A 17,466-nucleotide genomic window follows, 5' to 3' on the forward strand; every position below is an offset into this window, starting at 1 on the left:
CACGGACCAATTCCTTCTTCAGCAGCTTTGAAAGAAAAAGGCAAGAACCGAGCTTTTTATGTAGACGCGCCCTCGACTCATTAAACCATGTTTTTGGCAGGAGCCGGCACCGGCAGCGACGAGAGAGAACAAAAGCCCTCGGATCTGCGCATAATAAACCTCCGTCGCCCGCCTGACGCTACGGGCACGACGCCAGCTCCCAGATTACCCAGTGCCAGGCCAAACTAACACCTAGTAGCACCCCTTTTCCTCGCTTCCTCTATTTTTCACACCAAAATTCAGTCTCCGTAGAGACTGTCAAAAATTGCCAATGCCGACTATATTTCAAGTCGTCATGGCGGGGTATTGGGAAAAGTTTTCAATTAGCAATAATCGCGCCTCGGATTAACCTCATTGGCTACGATACTGCCACTGCGCAAAGCTGACCCCCTCCTCCCGCCGCCGCCGCCCCTCGCCCCGGGGCCGCCACCTAGCTCGGGGCGAGCCCCGCCGCCCGCCGCGCCGCCCCCCGCGCCTGCCCCGGTGGCCATCCCCACCGGCCGCCGTACCCTCCGTGCCGCCGCCGGGAGCGGGGCGCCCCGTTTTCCCCCCCGCTCCGCTCCGTGCCGAGCGGCGGGGCGGCCGCGAAGCTTGCTGGGAAGGATTATGCAAAGTACGCATGACGTCAGTGCGGGCAGCTCCCCGCCGGATGCGGGACTCCCCACCGCCCCCGCGCACCGCTAGCCCAGCCCCGGGGCTCCCCAGCCGGCGGCCCCCACCCGGCCAGGGCGGCGAGCCCTAGCCGACCCCGAGGCACCCCAGCCGGCGGGGAGGTTGACCCGAGGCGTACCCGCACGGTACTCCCGTTATCTATCTTTAACGACATAAAAGCAGCCTCCGAAGAGGCTCGCAAAAATTGCCGATGCCGACTATATTTCAAGTCGTCATGGCGGGGTATTGGGAAAAGTTTTCAATTAGCAATAATCGCGCCTCGGATTAACCTCATTGGCTACGATACTGCCACTGCGCAAAGCTATCGCTGACTCCGCCCTCCCGCTCCCCCCCGCCGCCGCCCCGCCGCTGTGGTCAGAGCGCGCCGGCGCGCCCCCGCGTGCCCCGCCGGCCCGCGCCGCCGCGCGCCCCCCGCCCACCCCCGCGCTCCCGCTGGGGGCGGGGGGGGGGGTTACCGGGGGGGGGGGGGGAGGCAGGGCGGCGCGGCGGCGGGGCACGCGGGGGGTGCCGGGAGGGCGCTATGGTAATGAGCGCCGGGGAAGGGGCTGTCCCGCCGCCGAGGGCCCGAGCGGGGCGGGTTGGCCAAAATCGCCGTTTTCTGTCCCGGGAAGTAGCGCGCGGGGCGGGGCGGACCCGCCGCAGGGTGAAACGGGCTCTGCCGGGCCCGGGCTGCCTTCGGTATCCCGGTGGTACCAAAGCAAAGTCACCACGCAACGATTCGAAAACACGTTTAAACTCTGAAAAAAGGTACTAGCAGCCTCGGGGTCGTTCAGGCTGAGGAAATTACCAAAAAGGGGGTCCTGCCCCACACCTCCGCGGGGCGCCGGGGCCGGCAGCGTCGGCACCGCACAGGCAGGATGCGCCTCTTCCTTGCGATTGCAAAGCTACCCGCTGCTGTATCCAGGCTCGGGCTCTGAAGTAACTGTAAAAGGCAAGAAAAATGGATTAAAAATTCCTGCAATGTCTTGAACTAATTAGCAAGAGCTATTTGGAGAATGCATTTGAAAAGCAGCCCAAATTATTAGAAAGAGCCCATTGTGTGTAAAATAGGTGAGCATCTAGTACCAGGCTGCTACAGTGCAGCAGCCTGGACCTCCTGCTATTTTCTTGTCCTCCAAAAAAAAAAAAAAGACTCCTTCGAAAAAACCAACCCCCATATTGCAGGCAATTCATAGTGTCTCTCATGTCATTATCGAGACTGACACCTGCACGGAGCAGAGAGGCACAGTCAGCTCCTGCCAGGGAGCAGGGGGCAGGCAGCAGGCAGGGCAGCACGGCCCTGGTGTTGAAAACTAGCTGCACGGTGTCAGCTCTGCAAAGCACCACGGGCCACGTTCGCACAAGGACTCAAAGTCACCAGGAGTAGCCACCCCTGCCCGCTTAGAAAGGAGGATCTGCTGGATCAACTGGAAAACGCCAGAAAAAATCCCTGCTGCTAATGAGGTGCTGAGGGGTGGGAGTAATTGGTGCAGTTCTGCAAAGCTGGGTTGCACTGACCCACCAGCTCACTCCCACTGCAAGGTGGTCCCTCCAGCCCAGAGTCCCTGTTCCCCTCCTGCCAGCTGTCAGGTTTCGCTGAGCCAGCTCACCGAGCCAGCAGAAACTCACCTCCAGCAACCCGGTAACGGGCAAGGCAAACGACAGCCTGAGCCCAGGAAGGGGCTGGTGAACTGCACAACTGGTACAAGCCCTGCGGTGGCAAAGAATTTAATACTGAAGTGCCTTAAGGTGCCTGACTATGCCCTGGGAGCGGTCCAGCCGGATCAAAGAAACAACTGCCCTCTCATTTTTCATCCATGCCTCCTCTGGAAGCTGTATGGAGATCACTTGTGCCATGCTGACCTCTTGGGTTTTATCTGGCCACACTAACTGCAGCGCAATGGACCAGATTTTCATTATTTGTCCATCTGTGTTGCCACAGGCCCTTTCCATATCTTTCTCCCAAACCTTTTTCCCGTCATTCCAAATGTGCTTAACTATGAACATCAGAACTGCCAGACAGGTCCATCTCTCCTGGGGCCAAACATAGGTACCAAAGGAAGAGAGCCAGAACAGGGCAAACGTATCAGCCTGGCGTACTCTCACAGCCTCCAACAATTTACATCTCGGGGAATTCCTGAGCTAGAAGCGATGTCTTGAACGGCCCTCAGTGGGATTTTTCTTCTCACTGAGGAACGCAAAAGAAAACACATGCTTTTATAAGGACAAGCATCCACAATGCATTTTATCAAAGCTATTACTTGCATTTGTATCAAATCAAATCTGATTTTTATCCTTGTATGTTTCCTTGAGGGCAGCTATGAAGCTCTTAGTGTTTTCAATTGGGCTTCATCAGGTTTCAGGAACTCGGGGTTTTTTTCCTCTCCGAAGCATGGGAATTGTAGTCTTTGTGCTTAGTGCTGAGTTTCTTTGTGAACTACATTTCCCAGAAAACTCCTCTTCCGGCAGCCAGCCCTTTCCTTCCGCCGTCGGGCACGGCAGCAGTACGAAAGGTAAGTTTTCAGGCATTATTCACCATACCACTCATTTGATGTGTTCGGTTCGGCTGTTACCCCCCTCCCCACGTCATTATTGCAGCAAAAGAGATTCGGATGACGTGGGTATCCGTCTGAATTTCCGGCCTATAACCCTTTGTAGAAACCTGTTTATCTTCTCCCTTAAACTTGTCCGATCTGTTTCTGTGGAGCATCTTGGATGCGTGTTAAAAGCAAACTCTAGCCTCGGATCTCGACAGGTACGTTTAAAGAGTTTCACTTATTATGTACAGTAGTTATAATTTTTTAAGCTGAGCACTTTCATTTTAAAAGCAGCTTTGCATTTCACAGGAAACAGTCTGTCCTTTGCAAGTTTCTCTCCTACGCTGTCCTACTTCTACGCTTCACAGCGGCTCTCACATGTATCTGTTATTTTTAATGCTGGGCCTACCCATTGCCTTCTCTCTCTTGTGGGCCAACCCATATTATACCTCCATTTCATTCCCCCTCACAACATTTCCTTCTGAGAGATCTTTTGATGATAAGGGACAGGAATGGATAATTTTCATCAGGTAAAGCAATTTAAATACTGTCAAACTGGCTTAACAGCCTTTGGGGAGCATCATGACAGAAGTTATTCTCAAAGCAAATTACAGTTTATTGGGAGACTTTGTCCCTTCTAATTAATTCATATGGAAAATTAAACCTCTTCAGAGGGAATGCCTGACACAACTCCTGCTAAACAACAAAACAAGGCAAAAATAATTGCGAACAGAATCGACTGCTTAGATTTAAAAAGTAATTCAGACTATGGAGGAAGTCCAGTCTTCCCTGTCATTCAACTGATGATGACGCAAAGCCTTGAGAACCGGAGATTAACTGAGACAAATCAACTCTTTGCCACTAGCATCAATTTAGTATCACGATACTTACAGCTGAACACCCAGACTTTAAATGTATTGAAATATTGCTCCATTTACTGTAAGAACTGATACTTGAGGGGGACCAGGGACTTGAGGCAAAGCAATTTAGACAGAGCAGGAGTCTAAAAACCATCCAGGCACTGAAGTACAGGTCATCAGAAGTACATGGATGCCAGCCTTTTACACAAGCAAGCTCACCACTTGAATACCTCTGACTTTCTCAGAGCTGCCACAGATTTCTCGGGCACTGCAAGTTTCCTGTAGGCAGCATTTATGAAACTGCCCAGATGCTTTAACCATTTGACGGCTAACAAGCTGCACAGAGCCCTCCCTCAAACCACTGCCTGTAACACCTGAAGGGATCTGCTCCAGCCAGCTGAGGACTCCCAGTGAGACCCAATCCCTTAAGTGTCCCCCAGTAATTTCTGGTGGTGAGGGCAGAAGTGTGAGTGGGCATGAATCTGCATCCAGGTGTCCCACAATACCAAGCAAGTTTTAAGCACCAGACTATCTGTTGCAATCACTCTTTAGAGATCATCCCCTTTTTATCAGTAATTAAAGTCCTTCCTCCATCTTCCAGATCTCATACAATGCCCCTTGCTAAGGGAGATGGTGGGAGGGAGAAATACCAGACAGTCAGTTCTCAGTACTGTTTCTTTCAAAACTTTTTGTACTTTGTATGCAAAACCATAGAGCGGCCCAGAAAAAATAGTTTTAAAATAGTGAAATGGAGAAAGGAGAACTACAGACTGCTAGAAAGACCAAACAAAATAAAGGTCCAAACCAATCCACTCCTCTCACAACAGGTCCTGCACACAATTCCAGGCTACTTGTCAGCAAAGCTATCCTGCCTGTCCCCAACAGGGCACGCCGTTCCTCCCTTAAAGCAGGATACCCCTCCCATTCCTACCTGCTAGGCAGTTCTTTCTGCCCCCCTTACATTTGAGTGTTCCCTTCTCTCTCAGCTAAGTCCCCTGTTCCTGCTGGAGAAGCAAAGCAGTACCCCTCCACCTCTCCACTGACTCTGGGGAGGTGGCACCCACAAAGGAGGAGGTGCCAGAGGCATTTAGGCAGTGTATTAATCATCTTCAGTCCCATTTCAAGGCCTGTTCTGCATCAGGCCTTTCTAAAAAAACAGGAGTAACTCCAGTCAAGGCCTTTGTCCTGAAAGAGCAACATTTCAAGGTTGTTTTTCTCTCCCTTCCCACAACATGTGCAAAGGATGGGGTAAATAGAAAGGACTCATTTGGAGCAGGCAGAATGTTAAAGAAAGCAGAGCAAGGGTCTCTTCTGGGGAGGAACCAGGCACACCAGCTGTACAGTGTCTCTGGGGTGGGGTGCTTGGCCTCCCTGCCATTTCTTCTCTGCCCTGTTGCACGTACCTGGGAAAGACTCTGCATGCTCAGGTCTTTCTAGGGTCTTTAGAAGTCCTCTTAGGCAGCCATCCTTCACACCACAATAGGAGAGCAGGAATCCTGCGAGTCAGGTGTGCTAACTTTGTCCTTGTACCTTGAGCAGTCCTCAGTGTTGCTCTCTCTGAAAGGGACATACGAACGCTGTCCTCGGATGGTGGACTTTAGTTAACATTTCCAAAATAATTTGTGTTTCTTTACTAAAAAGAAAAAAGAGCAAAGAATACTTATCAGCATAATTTCCAGAGAATCCCAAGAAAATGGAATTAAGGACATGCTCTTTGCTTTCTTTTACCTGCCATGTGTTCTGTCCTTGGCTTTTAGCTGAACATGTTCTCTGCCAGGAAGTTGTCAGCAGTTTGCAGAGCCATCAGATCGCATCATTTCAGATCCCATTCTGTATCCAGGACCTCTCCAAACTTGGCTTTTGTGCCAGCCTGTCTTCCCCCAGATCCTGTGGAAGTAGAGGAGCTGCAGCACTTTGTTTCCAACTCCAAGAGGCTGTTTGTAATGACTGGAGCTGGAATCTCAACTGAATCGGGGATCCCAGATTACCGCTCTGAAGGTGTCGGGCTCTACGCCAGGACAGACAGACGGCCCATCCAGCATGCTGAGTTCGTTCGTAGTGCCAGTGCCCGGCAGCGGTATTGGGCAAGGAACTTCGTGGGCTGGCCCCAGTTCTCCTCCCACCAGCCAAACACAGCACACCTGGTACTAAGAGAGTGGGAGAAGTTGGGGAAGCTGCACTGGCTGGTGACCCAGAATGTGGATGCCCTTCACACCAAAGCCGGGAGCCAGCGCATGACAGAATTGCACGGCTGCACGCACAGGTACTCTGTCAGCAGAGGGAGGATGGTTAATCGTCTGGCCTCTCGTTCAGGGTGACTGACAAGCAGGTGCAGTGTTACCTGCTGAGAAAGGAGGCAAAATGTCAATGCTATGTTCCTGGAGATGACATGCTCAAAGGTGTTGTTGGGCCAGGGTGGAGAAAAAGATCACAAAACAGTTCTGCTCACAGCACAGTATTTAAGAAACATGAACACCACTCCATTTTTTTTTAAGCATTATTTGGATCCTTTCCCTTGCAGCCTGCACCAGTCAAAATTCCCCCTTTCCTTGCTACAGCAAAAGTCCTCTTAGTGAAGAGGACAAGGGGATCCTGCGGATGCAAGGATTATCCAGGGCTAAGCAGAGCGGATAGTGCCAGAAATGCACAGGGTGAGTGGACTGGAGAGGGACCACCACAGTCTGGCTGTGATCACCCAAAGTTTCCAGATGAAAAAGCACAGCCTGAACTGAGAGGGAGGATGCATGGTAGGGTTCAAAGCGCTTCCTCTACAGCATTCCTACAAAGCAACAATCAGAGGTACAAAGACAGCTCCTTGACCTGTACTATTTGGTAAATAAATGCAGATAATGACAACAGACCTTCCAGGCCTTCTAAGGAACAAGTTGTAGACTCCAGATCTTCAGCTGACATGAAACTCTCCATTAAGACTTTGCTCTGAATTTCAGGGTTTTCTGCCTGGCCTGTGGAGACCAAATCTTGCGCTCCGAGCTCCAGGAGCACTTTGAAGCTCTGAATCCTACCTGGAAAGCTGAAGCGTTCGGTGTGGCTCCAGATGGGGATGTCTTCCTGACAGATGAGCAGGTGTGTAATTTCCAAGTCCCAGCCTGCCGTAAATGTGGTGGAATCCTGAAGCCCGATGTGACATTCTTTGGAGACACGGTGAGCCGGGAAAAAGTGGATTTTGTGCACCAACGCCTGGCAGAATCAGACTCCATGCTGGTGGCAGGATCCTCTATGCAGGTAAGTAGGTCTTCCTCCCGCACTGCATTCCTATTTCTGTGCTACTCTGCTGCAACAATCCTTGGTCCCACAATTTAGGACTACTAATTGCTTGTGGATCAAAACAACCTCTCCAGAGCTTCTTTGTATTTTGTTTTTACTGTGGTTGGAATCTGGCTTCACAGTTGGCCTGTTTGGGCTTCCCTGTCACTCTATTGCCAGTCTACTTTATGCTGCTATAAATAACTCCATTCACACATTCAGACCTCTCTCTGCTACCTCCTCCATCAGTACATTGTAGGTTCACAGTTGCCCATAAAGCCAAGATACCCGATACAATTCAGTCCTGCAGAGACCACCACCCCACATTTTTTTGCTTGAATTTTTTAGCCTTTGGCAGCTTTCTAGGCCTCATGGCACACTGTGTGAAATCCCAGATTTTAGGACCTCTAATTCCTAATTAAATTCTGAAGAAGAGAGCAGAAATGTCTCTGGTTGCTGCTTAGGGTTGTTCTTTGTATCACAATGTGTTTTCTCCATTAGCCTCTTATCTATAAGGTAAGGGAGTTTAGAAACCCCTGTAGTTTAACCCGTGGAAGCTTTTGGAATAGAGTTTGTAGAAGAGAAATTTTTCCAGGAACAAGTTCTATTACATTAAAAAAAAAAACGAACGCCTCCCAGAACAAGATAAAACCAAGGCTGCCCGATTGTGATTCTCTTGGCTTCAGGATACTGGAGACAAATTCCTTGAGCTTGCAGTTCTTAAGCTTATAATCCTTTGTACAGGAATGATTGAAATGCCTTAGGTTCATTCTTGTACTACCTAAGCTGGGCCACGTGAGAACCGTCAAAGCAGAAGCATTTAAGTACCTATGGTAACTAACAAAAACTGCTGCAGAGATTTGCTAAAAGACAAGGACATTTGCCTTCAATGTACTATGAAGTTTCAGTTTCTATGAAACTGCAAATCCCTTGCTGACAGAGGTTAAAAGCTGTTCTTTTCTGTGCACTCCTGAATGAAGAAGTTTCCGACCTGAATTAAGTGTAGTTGCCTAACACAGCACGTACATACAGCCCCTTCTCCCACTGCCAACAGCAACTATTTTACTTTCCTTACTCCTTTCTGTAGCTCGTCTTTTGCCTAAGCTGCCGGTAACTTTGTCTTCTGGTATTCCTGCAGGTATACTCTGGTTACAGGTTTGCTCTCGCTGCCCGGGAGAAGCAGCTGCCAATTGCAGTCCTTAACATTGGGCCCACAAGGTTAGATCACTTTGCATCCTTAAAACTGAATTCCCGCTGTGGAGAGCTGCTGCCTTTGATTGTTGTGCATGACCCAACAAGCTGAACTTCAGGAGCTATCAGGAGTAAAATTATTTCAACAAGGTGAGTACCTTCCCTGATCAGTCACCTTACAGGCTAAGAAGATGGCTTCCCATCACATGCTGAGACCAAGATGTGCTGACTAAAAATATGTTCCCACAATGTGCACCAAAACATGGCCGTAAATTTTCGTCTGTAACTGGTATGCTCTGATGGGCCATGATACTGTTTCCTGTAATCATTAAAAAAAAAGCATACCAAGTGCTAACGCTCCCAGAAAATTGGGCAAGAGTAGCCAGAAGACTCGGCAGTGTTGAGTTCCAATCCATTTGTCACAATCAGAACGCTACAGGGGATCATCTGCAGATTCAGAGAACCCGATCAGCCCTGTTGCCTTTGCAACTGACAATTCAAAAGCTGTGCCTGGTCGAATTGATCCAGCTAATCCTAATCAAAACACTGCTGTTTAAAATAATCAATTCCATCTATAAAGCAGCTTCTTCCCTCCACTCCTGCAGGACTCATCATCTCAAAAAGTGAAAACCTCAATCTGAGAGGCAGCTGTGAGATCCAATGCACGGCCCCTGATGGCACCAGGAGAGGGCAGCAAGCCTCGCACATGTCAACCTGACCAGTTTTCTCCATTGAAACCATCTCCGCTTACCAGGAAACAAGACGATGATGAAAAAAAGTACTTTTCTGCCTTACCTTGCCATTGTAAACAGTGCCTTTCCTTTTCATTCACTGTGACAGGATAATCAAACTACCATATCTGAAAACAAAATACCTTTCTTATAATTGTCCCCAGAGAATAATGATGGACAGGGATTTTGACCAAATAACTTGAGCCTATAGCACAGGAGGGCGATGTGGAAAATCATAGTATCTGCTGAGGATCCAATACCACTAGCAGTCAACTGTGGAGTGTGCAAAGAGGCAAGAGGAGCTGCAGTTATCATTAAAAAAACCCCAAAAATGGTTCAAAATAGAAGCTGAACAATAATAGTGCTCTTGTAAGAGATTATTTGAAAGCACAGACTATAAGGCTGATGTCTTCTAGCAAGGAGGGGAAGTCAGCATTTCTCTCAACTGTCAGTTGACAAGCTAAACTGCTTACCATCTGAACCCTTTAAAAATTACATATTGTTGAGATGCCAGAGGAGTTACTTTAAGCTAATCTGACCAGCACTGCCTTCAGTGTGGCTGCTACATTTTCCAGAATGCATTTTTTGGAGATGTTATTTAACTAATGAATAGCTAAGTAGTGAATTAAAATTGTTTACAAGACTGATATTATTTGCATTGTAATTTCCTCTCCCTCCTATGATTTATTTAAGTACAGTCTCAATAGCCAGTTTAGATTCATTTTTTCCATTGCAAAAATGCAGGATGTAATTACTAACAGCTGATGAATTAAGAGAGAAATACAATTAAATCTGTACAATAGGTCTCCCTCAGGAGGTAATCTCAAGCTATTAATAGATGTAATTTTCCACACTCCTAACAGGAGATCCATCACTACTGGGTAACCATTTTTTGTTGATCCTTAGGGTGGTAATGTAAGACATATTAAACTATTTATGATAGTTTAAAAGATAGACTCTTGCGCAGCCTAGAACACTAAATTTTGACCCAACCTTCTGTGTGAATCTACTGCCCCCCTTCTGGCTATGAGGGAGATTAATTGTTGGGGTCTTCCAAATGCCCCAGTCCTACTTTCCATATCACATGTCCTGTATTAATATTTTGACAAGAACTGTAACAAGCAGTTGGAAGCAAGGATGCCAGAGTCATCTGCTAAAAGGTCAAGTAGCAAAGCAAGGACAACCAACCACGTGATGCAAAGTGCTTTTTTGCTTTGTTGTTGATTCAAAGCCATGCTAGGCAGGAGCAAGTAAAGCACTGAATCTAAGGGATACTTAGGCACGCAATTTCTGCAGAAAGTAGAGGGAATTAAGATACTTGAAGTGTTTCAAGATTTGGCTATTATGGATCAGAGGAGAGACGGCTTCACTTAGAAGCCAAGTGAAGTAAGTTCAGGACCCCTACCTGCATTCTGCTCTCATTTAATGGAGATCTCACTTTCCAGCGAGTTAGGTATCTGCTGTTTGGTAGTGAAGAAAGCTCACAGATGTCACTCCATCTTTGTCAGTCCAGCAGCACAGTACAGCTGTCCTGCTAACCAAAGCTTTTGCAGAAATCATTGCTAAGGCATACCAGAGTCTCCACACACAGCCAGGGAGCTTGCACAGAGTGTTTATTTGCATAGGTTTTTCCATGTAAGAAGAGACATTTATGCCTCCTTAGCAGAGGAACCGAGGCTGGGTTTCTCACTATCCATGTCATGTTCTGCACCACCTTGAAACTTGCATGACAGGTGTGTTAAAAACAGAGGCTGCAGGTTTAGTGCCAGTAGAGCCAGCATTTTGAGAAGGTGTGGGAGCATTGCCAAGAAGTCTAAAACAAGAAAACATTTCTAGTGAGGACTTGGCATTAGCAATGTGACAGGTAACTAAACCTCCCACATCTATCCCTGCCTCTTCTCCCGTTCAGCAGCTGAGCCTGTGGGAGAGGAGTCAGGGTGTCTCTTCAGCATCACTGATAAATGAGTCATGTTACCCTGACCCTTCACTGATTACACTATATACTTTTAAGTCACTAGGACAATGACTTACAGTAAATGAGCATTTACAGTAAATGTCCTGTGCATGGTTTATTACTATATGTTAATGAGCATACATACAACAAGTATATGAGGCTGAGATGAAGGAGTTCCTTTTTTTTTTTTTCTGCTAAGCTGATCCAGCAGTACTAAAATTGACTTCTTTTAGAGCAGGATCAGAGCACTTCAGCTCTTAACATGTTCCCCAAGACACAACTGAGAAGTAAGTTCACTCAACTGACAAATGCCAGAGAAAGCCTAAAGTTCCTACACCAAAAGCCAGATCTGCATCACTCTAATGCTGATTGACACCTTCCCCTGTCACTCCTTGGGGACTATTTGTGTGGGAAGATGCAATGCAGAGAGATAACAGCTATCAGAAGATAACCATGTCATTGCAGGTAGCTAGCAAAGACCTATCCTGAGAAGTTTGTGTTTCTAAGCTTACTGATGTAGTTACCAGCCTGGAGGGACTTCTGGAAACCTCCAGGGTTGAGCACTATAGGATGCGAATTAGCCATGCTGTGGGAAAACAACAAACTCAGTAAAAGAACTGACCTAGTGTTCAAATTTATTCTCTCAGTCTATGCAGAATTTGCAAGGGAGGAGGGTTTTAAAAGGGGGAGAAATATTGTTCCTAAAAGACTAAACAAAAGGACAGTAATCTTTGTGTTACTGGCTGAAACTAACAGAAAAAGAGTGTTACAGAGCCCGAGCAGTGTTCTCTTCCCCATCACCAGGAAGGAAGTGCAGATCCTTTCTATCTACCTTGTCTGCTTTAAGCCAGCCTTATCCTCCACATGATTCAATCCTCTCCTACCTTTTCTGGCTCACTGTTGTTAGACCAGTCCACCAGTATTTTAGATCAGGGCTTGAAGTCGTAGGTCTGTCCACCTATGGGTGGCAAAAATACACATCAGAAAACAGCACAAGGACAGGTTTTTTTACCATTAAATTAGCTGAATCAACAGCTTACGCTCTTCCCTTTTTCTTAGAGCTGTTCCTACTAGGACAAGCTCCTGAGGTTTGGATAGAGGAGCTGAGAGTGCCTTATAATGAATTTTTGTGCTGTTCCTCTGAAACTGGGGTTGGAGTTACCCAAAGCAAATAAAAGCTACTTCCTATTTTGCAAATCTTGTCTTTGTTTCTGGGCAAATTCTCACAGCAAACTTTGTAATCAGCCTGCAGCCTGAGAAAGATATTTCACATACTGTGCTCCAGCAAGGGCAGCACAGACTGCAGATGGCACAGAGGACTCGTGCCTGGTGGGTATGGTGTAAGTGCAGCCTCCCACATCTTACAGTCAGATTATTCCCACTGACAAACCTGCTTATTCATGACACTCTGGAAAAGGACCGAAGGCCCTGGCCATGGTGAACTTGGGAGGTTCAGAAACCTTGGAGTGAAGGCGACTAAATCTACCTTCTAGAGTGTGCTTCTTCCCCTGTGACTGCCTTGGATGTTGCCCTTTCCCAGCCTTTGCAGCTGTGAGGAGCGTGGCCGGGGGCAGGGGGGAGGAAGTATTTCAAACCAGTGACAACTTACTGGTCTCCTCAGTCTATTCATTCAAAACCTGGGGCTTGGGCAGGACAGATGGAGTCTTCCTCTCACATAACCCATCCTAAGGCAGCCCCAGGTAAACAGCAACTGAAAGCAACAGTCCTAGGAGGCTGTCTAGAGTCAATGGGAAAGAAATGAGGAGGGTCTCAGCCAAATGCCTGAAGTCAGAGTTTCTTATCACTACACCCAGCCATTCTCTGTGGTGTCTCAGTGCAGGGTTTTTGAGATCTGAATTAACTTAGCATTAGCAATTGTGTTTTTAGATTACAGAAACGATAACAGTGGTGAGAGAGTAAATTTACGATAGAGGACTTTGCCTCTCCAGTCCTACTGGTCTGGCCATTTTCGTCACTGATAGATGCTGTGAAAATATCTTTCATATGCCAGATTCCTCCCGGCTGGTGCTTTCTTTCTGTAGGGACAGGAAATTCTGGTACATGGGCTGTTCGACAGCTTCAATTTGGTTGGTTGGAACCTTAAAAAGGAGGTGGATGATGCGTTTGGAATAACACCACAAAGGAGCCCATTAATCCTTTTCCTCCTATCGTATCGGTTCTGTGAGCTTTTCTAACTGCAAGGGCCCCCAACAGGGGCTGCACAGCTGAGTGCTCTGTCACCTATGCATCCAAGTCCTGACAGATACACGATATCATGCAGGGGACACAGATGGACAATAAGAAAATCATACCCACTCACCCTGACAGGACAATTAGGCAAGCAGGTAACAATTACCAAGGCTAAAAATAAGAGAAGAAAGGGGAAAAGAAAAAAAAAAAGGAAAAAGCATTTTCTGTTAGAGGGCCTCATGATACAGAGCTATGACTTATACACACTACAGGCAAGTGGCTTTGAGTGAATGACGTAAGTGCTGCTTGCCCTTGCCGAGACCCAGACAACATATGCAGCTTCAGCATATGTAAATCAGAAATGGTGCCTTTTTGCTAATAAAAGAGGATTTCTGGGACATTCTGCTATTCCTTTATCAGAAGACTCTTGCAAAAAGAGAAATGTATAGAAAGATTTAGACATATGCTACATCCAGATCTCCAGTGTGATCCCACATCTTCACATTGGCAAGGGCCAAGGAGAAGAAAATCCAACTGGACTCTGTAATTCTACAGACTGAATATCTGCAACAAGTCACTCTGTGCCCCAGAGTTCATAGTCTGACACTAACTGCTGCTGGTGGGATGGCAGCAGTGCTTGGCCTCTCACTCAAGCAGGTGGCATATGACAAAAATCAGATTATACCCTCCCCTATTTAGCACTTGGCATGACAGAACTTAATTGGGTTTAACAATCGACTCCTGTGTGCACAGAACTGACCATGGCTGAAGCAAGGCTCCTCATCTCCCTGTGCACCTACCACTTCTACAATAAGAAGCTGTCCTTGCAGGTAAGGAAAGCTGGAGGATCCTCAGGAGATCAAGGCTATCACATAAGTGGGATTAAGCCTGCCTTCTCACTAAGATGAGTCCCTTTGTTGCTTGGGGAAAAGAGCACTGGAGCGGAGACAAGACGCAAATGCTTTTTGATGCATTTTCACAGCTTAGCATGAAGGGAAATAATAACCTCCGTTTATTGAGTTGCACACCACCAAATGGGTTGAAGACAATTCCTAAAGCTCTGCCAGATTTATGGTGATTGGCCCTTTCAGTCAGAGGGAAACTTGGAGCTGTGAAGAGCAGATCAAAGAGGAAAGCTTGTTTTGAAGGGGGTGATGAAACATGAACCTCGTGGCTCATGAAAACCACCCAAAAATCCAGGAAATAAGTTTTAGTGATGTCCTGCAAAGCAAGTGAATATGTTTCTGGTATAGAAACTTGCAGTTGCAGCAAGTGGTTTCTGCTCAGGTGGTGATAAAAAGAGGGACATATGATACTGTATCCAGTAGCAAAACAGTTGATCTGGGGTATTATCTTCTAAGAAAGACCACAGAATGCCAGCCACCTTTCTGGTGCTTTCCCTGAGCTCCTTCTGCAGTTCCCACTGGCAGTTCCCATGGCGAGAAGCATTTGGGAGCAGCAAGCAAGGCAGAAGGGGCATTTCAGAAAGGTGTGGGCTGAACCACGCCTCCCACCAGTACCCTCCAGTGACCAGAACCCGGTAGCACTGCAGGGCCTTTCCCTCTCCAGCTTGTACTACTACACTTAAGCCTCTGCTGAAGTAGTCTACTAAATAGTCTTAGGCTGTTACCAAACCCACAATACCACTACTTCACAGTTACAAAAACAAGACAGCGCTTGCACGCAGCATTTAGCCGATGAATCATCTCAACCACTTTATAGGGAAGGAGTTACAGCTACCCGTAACGTGCAGAGAAGGCCTTGCCCTCCTTTTATGGCACATACTATTGGGATGCAGAAGAACTGGAGTCAGCAGTAGTTGCCCTACTGGTCGCTGCAGCAGCACTACTGTTTGGTGTACTGGGGAAGGGAGCAGAAGTCCCTCTTAACAGCCTTTTACCCACCTTCCCCATGCAGATATGGTGCAAGGGAAGCATGTACTAGTCACGGGCTAAAGCACAGGGAACAAATAGCCTACGAGTTCACCTCATCCTCACTGCCAAGAGAGAACAGCAGCTCAAGGAGGTAAGGATGCATGACAAAGCAATTAAATCAACTGAACTTTTACGTTCCTTCTAAACAGGAGAATGCAGTTCAGCTCAATGGGGCACAGGCAGCTGAGCATCTAAGCATTTTCTCAGCAAGCCCTCACATCAAGGAAGTCAGGTTCAAGACCTGTCTTTGTACACACCAATGCAAGCCATCACCTCTGCTCCCTCACTTGTAACACTCTCCACCTATATTCAGTTCTCTTCACGTTATCTTAAAAACACTTATCCCGTCTATCAAGCTAGGATAAATTGCATGCTGTCCTCTGTACTGCAAGTAACTGCTGTATAAACAGCCACAGCAGAAACACCATATTTGTATACAGTGGTATTGAACCTGCTCTTTTCTCCCCAGGTGGCAAAACAGTGTCTGGCTCTGGGAGCAAGTTCTGCCAGGCATGTTTTAGTAGACATGAACAGTCTAACACGGTCCAGAAAGTCACTGAAAATGTCAGAGACAAGCTGGGTAAAGTTTTTGTGTTCCAGTCCTCAATAAACAGTCACTGGTCTCTCAAAATTACCATTAAAAAAAAGTATTCTGAGCCTTGTTCAGATCTCTATACTGCCTCTGTCTTTCCAAGGACCACTCTCCACAATAAAATAGGGTAAGAGATGGTGACCTAAGAGACATCTATGGGTGCCCATTCCTACACCAACAGCAAGAACCTTAGCATCACACCAGTAGGCCCAGCCATGCAGACCCAGTGCATGGCAGTTTGTGGAGCGCTCTCTTTAATAGCTGGTTATTTCACTCGATACCAGCACAGAAGAGTGACTGGCTTTGCAGGATTTCTGCACATTACAGACTTCTCCGTGTCTAGCAGGGTTGGCTATTCCCAAACTACAGCTTGATGGGCTACAGATTTTTGGTGTTGTGCGCACAGTCTAAGTAGCACAGTTCGTCACATCAGGGCACGCAGGTGATGTCCAAGGAGCTGCAGGCCAAGGACATGCTCCACAGGAGCTGGGCCAGCCAAGGGAGTGGGGAGGGACCTTCAACAGTCTGCAGAGAGGAGAGAGAAGCAGGGAAAAGCAACTCTGCAACAGCTGGCATATGAACCACATAGGATCTGATTTATTGCTCTGTAAGGGCCTTGCTCCCAGTGACACCAAACTGCAGGAACAGTCAGTGCTGAACAGGAATAATTGTCTAACTTCTGTTATAGAAGTTATAGGCCTGTAACTTCAGGCCTATATATACCCACTATATGGCCTGGAAACCAAAAATCAGGCATTCAGCTTGGAGCCAGAGCAGCAAATATCAAATAGTTCCTCTCCTCACTTGTGGGAGTTTTGATACTGACTTCACCAGCAGTAAGTTCTCACTCTGAAAAGGAAGTCAAAGTAATATTTTTGATTAAATGGGAAGGGTTTGCAATACCCTTCACTGAACATGTTGTTTTCTGTATCTTGTCTGTGGAACACTCTGGCAGTAAAAGGTGCTTTCGAAATGCTGGATATTAATAACTCAGAAATGTTCCCCCATCTATTCTAACAGAAATTTCTGCTCCAAAAGATGCATATCCTTTATGTCTCTTATTTTCTGGGGCAGTCAGCCCCAGAGGCAACAGGATAGCCAACAGGCACACAGCAGATTCAAAGCAAAGAGGAAAACTTTGGTAGTGTTGCCCAGGGGACAGGGCACTAGGCTTGGAAGGATGAGACCAGAGTGAATTCTCAGTCCTTTGATCAATCCAGAAGTCACACTGTGACATTCAGAAAGCCACTTCGCCTCTCTGCATCTGTTTTCCATAATGTAATAGGCATAATACTGTGGCCCAGGCCTTTTGTAAGGTATTCTGAAGTCTACTGAGAAAAAGCATAAAAGAGATGGTAGATAAACCCTATCACTAGTCTCCCCAAGATCTCTCCTGAATGATCAGGAACAAAACTGCTTTAGGAAGGTGAAAGACAGAGTCAAGCCAGCTGGGGTTTAAAACCACTGTTCCAGATACAGATGATATCTGCAATTCTGTGTGCAGCCCCATCCTCTCCCTTCCC

General features: G+C 47.2%; 2 protein-coding genes and 2 non-coding genes across 9 annotated transcripts in view; 2 read left to right on the top strand and 2 right to left on the bottom strand.

The window, feature by feature from the left end:
* PRKAB1 (protein kinase AMP-activated non-catalytic subunit beta 1) overlaps positions 1–17,466 on the top strand; it is a 423,514-nt gene that overhangs the window by 287,683 nt on the left and 118,365 nt on the right. The gene's annotated exons all lie outside the window — the stretch shown is intronic.
* On the bottom strand, positions 283–423 carry LOC142416753 (U4 spliceosomal RNA). The gene has a single exon (XR_012777812.1). It is a non-coding gene; the product is annotated as a U4 spliceosomal RNA (small nuclear RNA).
* Positions 874–1,014, bottom strand: LOC142416754 (U4 spliceosomal RNA). Its single transcript, XR_012777813.1, has one exon. It is a non-coding gene; the product is annotated as a U4 spliceosomal RNA (small nuclear RNA).
* SIRT4 (sirtuin 4) lies at positions 3,142–12,401 on the top strand. 6 transcript variants are annotated; one of them, XM_075516105.1, is made up of 6 exons: positions 3,142–3,203; positions 3,289–3,445; positions 5,910–6,350; positions 7,036–7,330; positions 8,490–8,692; positions 9,148–12,401. In XM_075516105.1, exons 3-5 carry the CDS (start codon positions 6,031–6,033, stop codon positions 8,652–8,654), a joined length of 780 nt encoding a protein of 259 aa, XP_075372220.1. In that variant the 5' UTR covers positions 3,142–3,203; positions 3,289–3,445; positions 5,910–6,030; the 3' UTR covers positions 8,655–8,692; positions 9,148–12,401. The 6 variants fall into 6 exon arrangements, with proteins under 6 accessions (XP_075372220.1, XP_075372221.1, XP_075372222.1 ...); XM_075516106.1 differs by having other exon boundaries at positions 5,928–6,350; XM_075516107.1 differs by having other exon boundaries at positions 5,957–6,350.

Source organism: Mycteria americana, chromosome 13, assembly GCF_035582795.1.
Source record: "Mycteria americana isolate JAX WOST 10 ecotype Jacksonville Zoo and Gardens chromosome 13, USCA_MyAme_1.0, whole genome shotgun sequence".
In the NCBI taxonomy this organism is placed as follows: Eukaryota; Metazoa; Chordata; class Aves; order Ciconiiformes; family Ciconiidae; genus Mycteria; species Mycteria americana.

Coding starts and splice junctions, on each gene's coding strand:
- SIRT4 (XM_075516102.1), top strand. CDS start 3,242: ATGTGTTCGGTTCGGCTGTTACCCCCCTCCCCACGTCATTATTGCAGC. Junction 6,351..7,035: donor TTGCACGGCTGCACGCACAG/GTACTCTGTCAG, acceptor TCTGAATTTCAG/GGTTTTCTGCCTGGCCTGTG. Junction 7,331..8,489: donor TGGCAGGATCCTCTATGCAG/GTAAGTAGGTCT, acceptor GTATTCCTGCAG/GTATACTCTGGTTACAGGTT.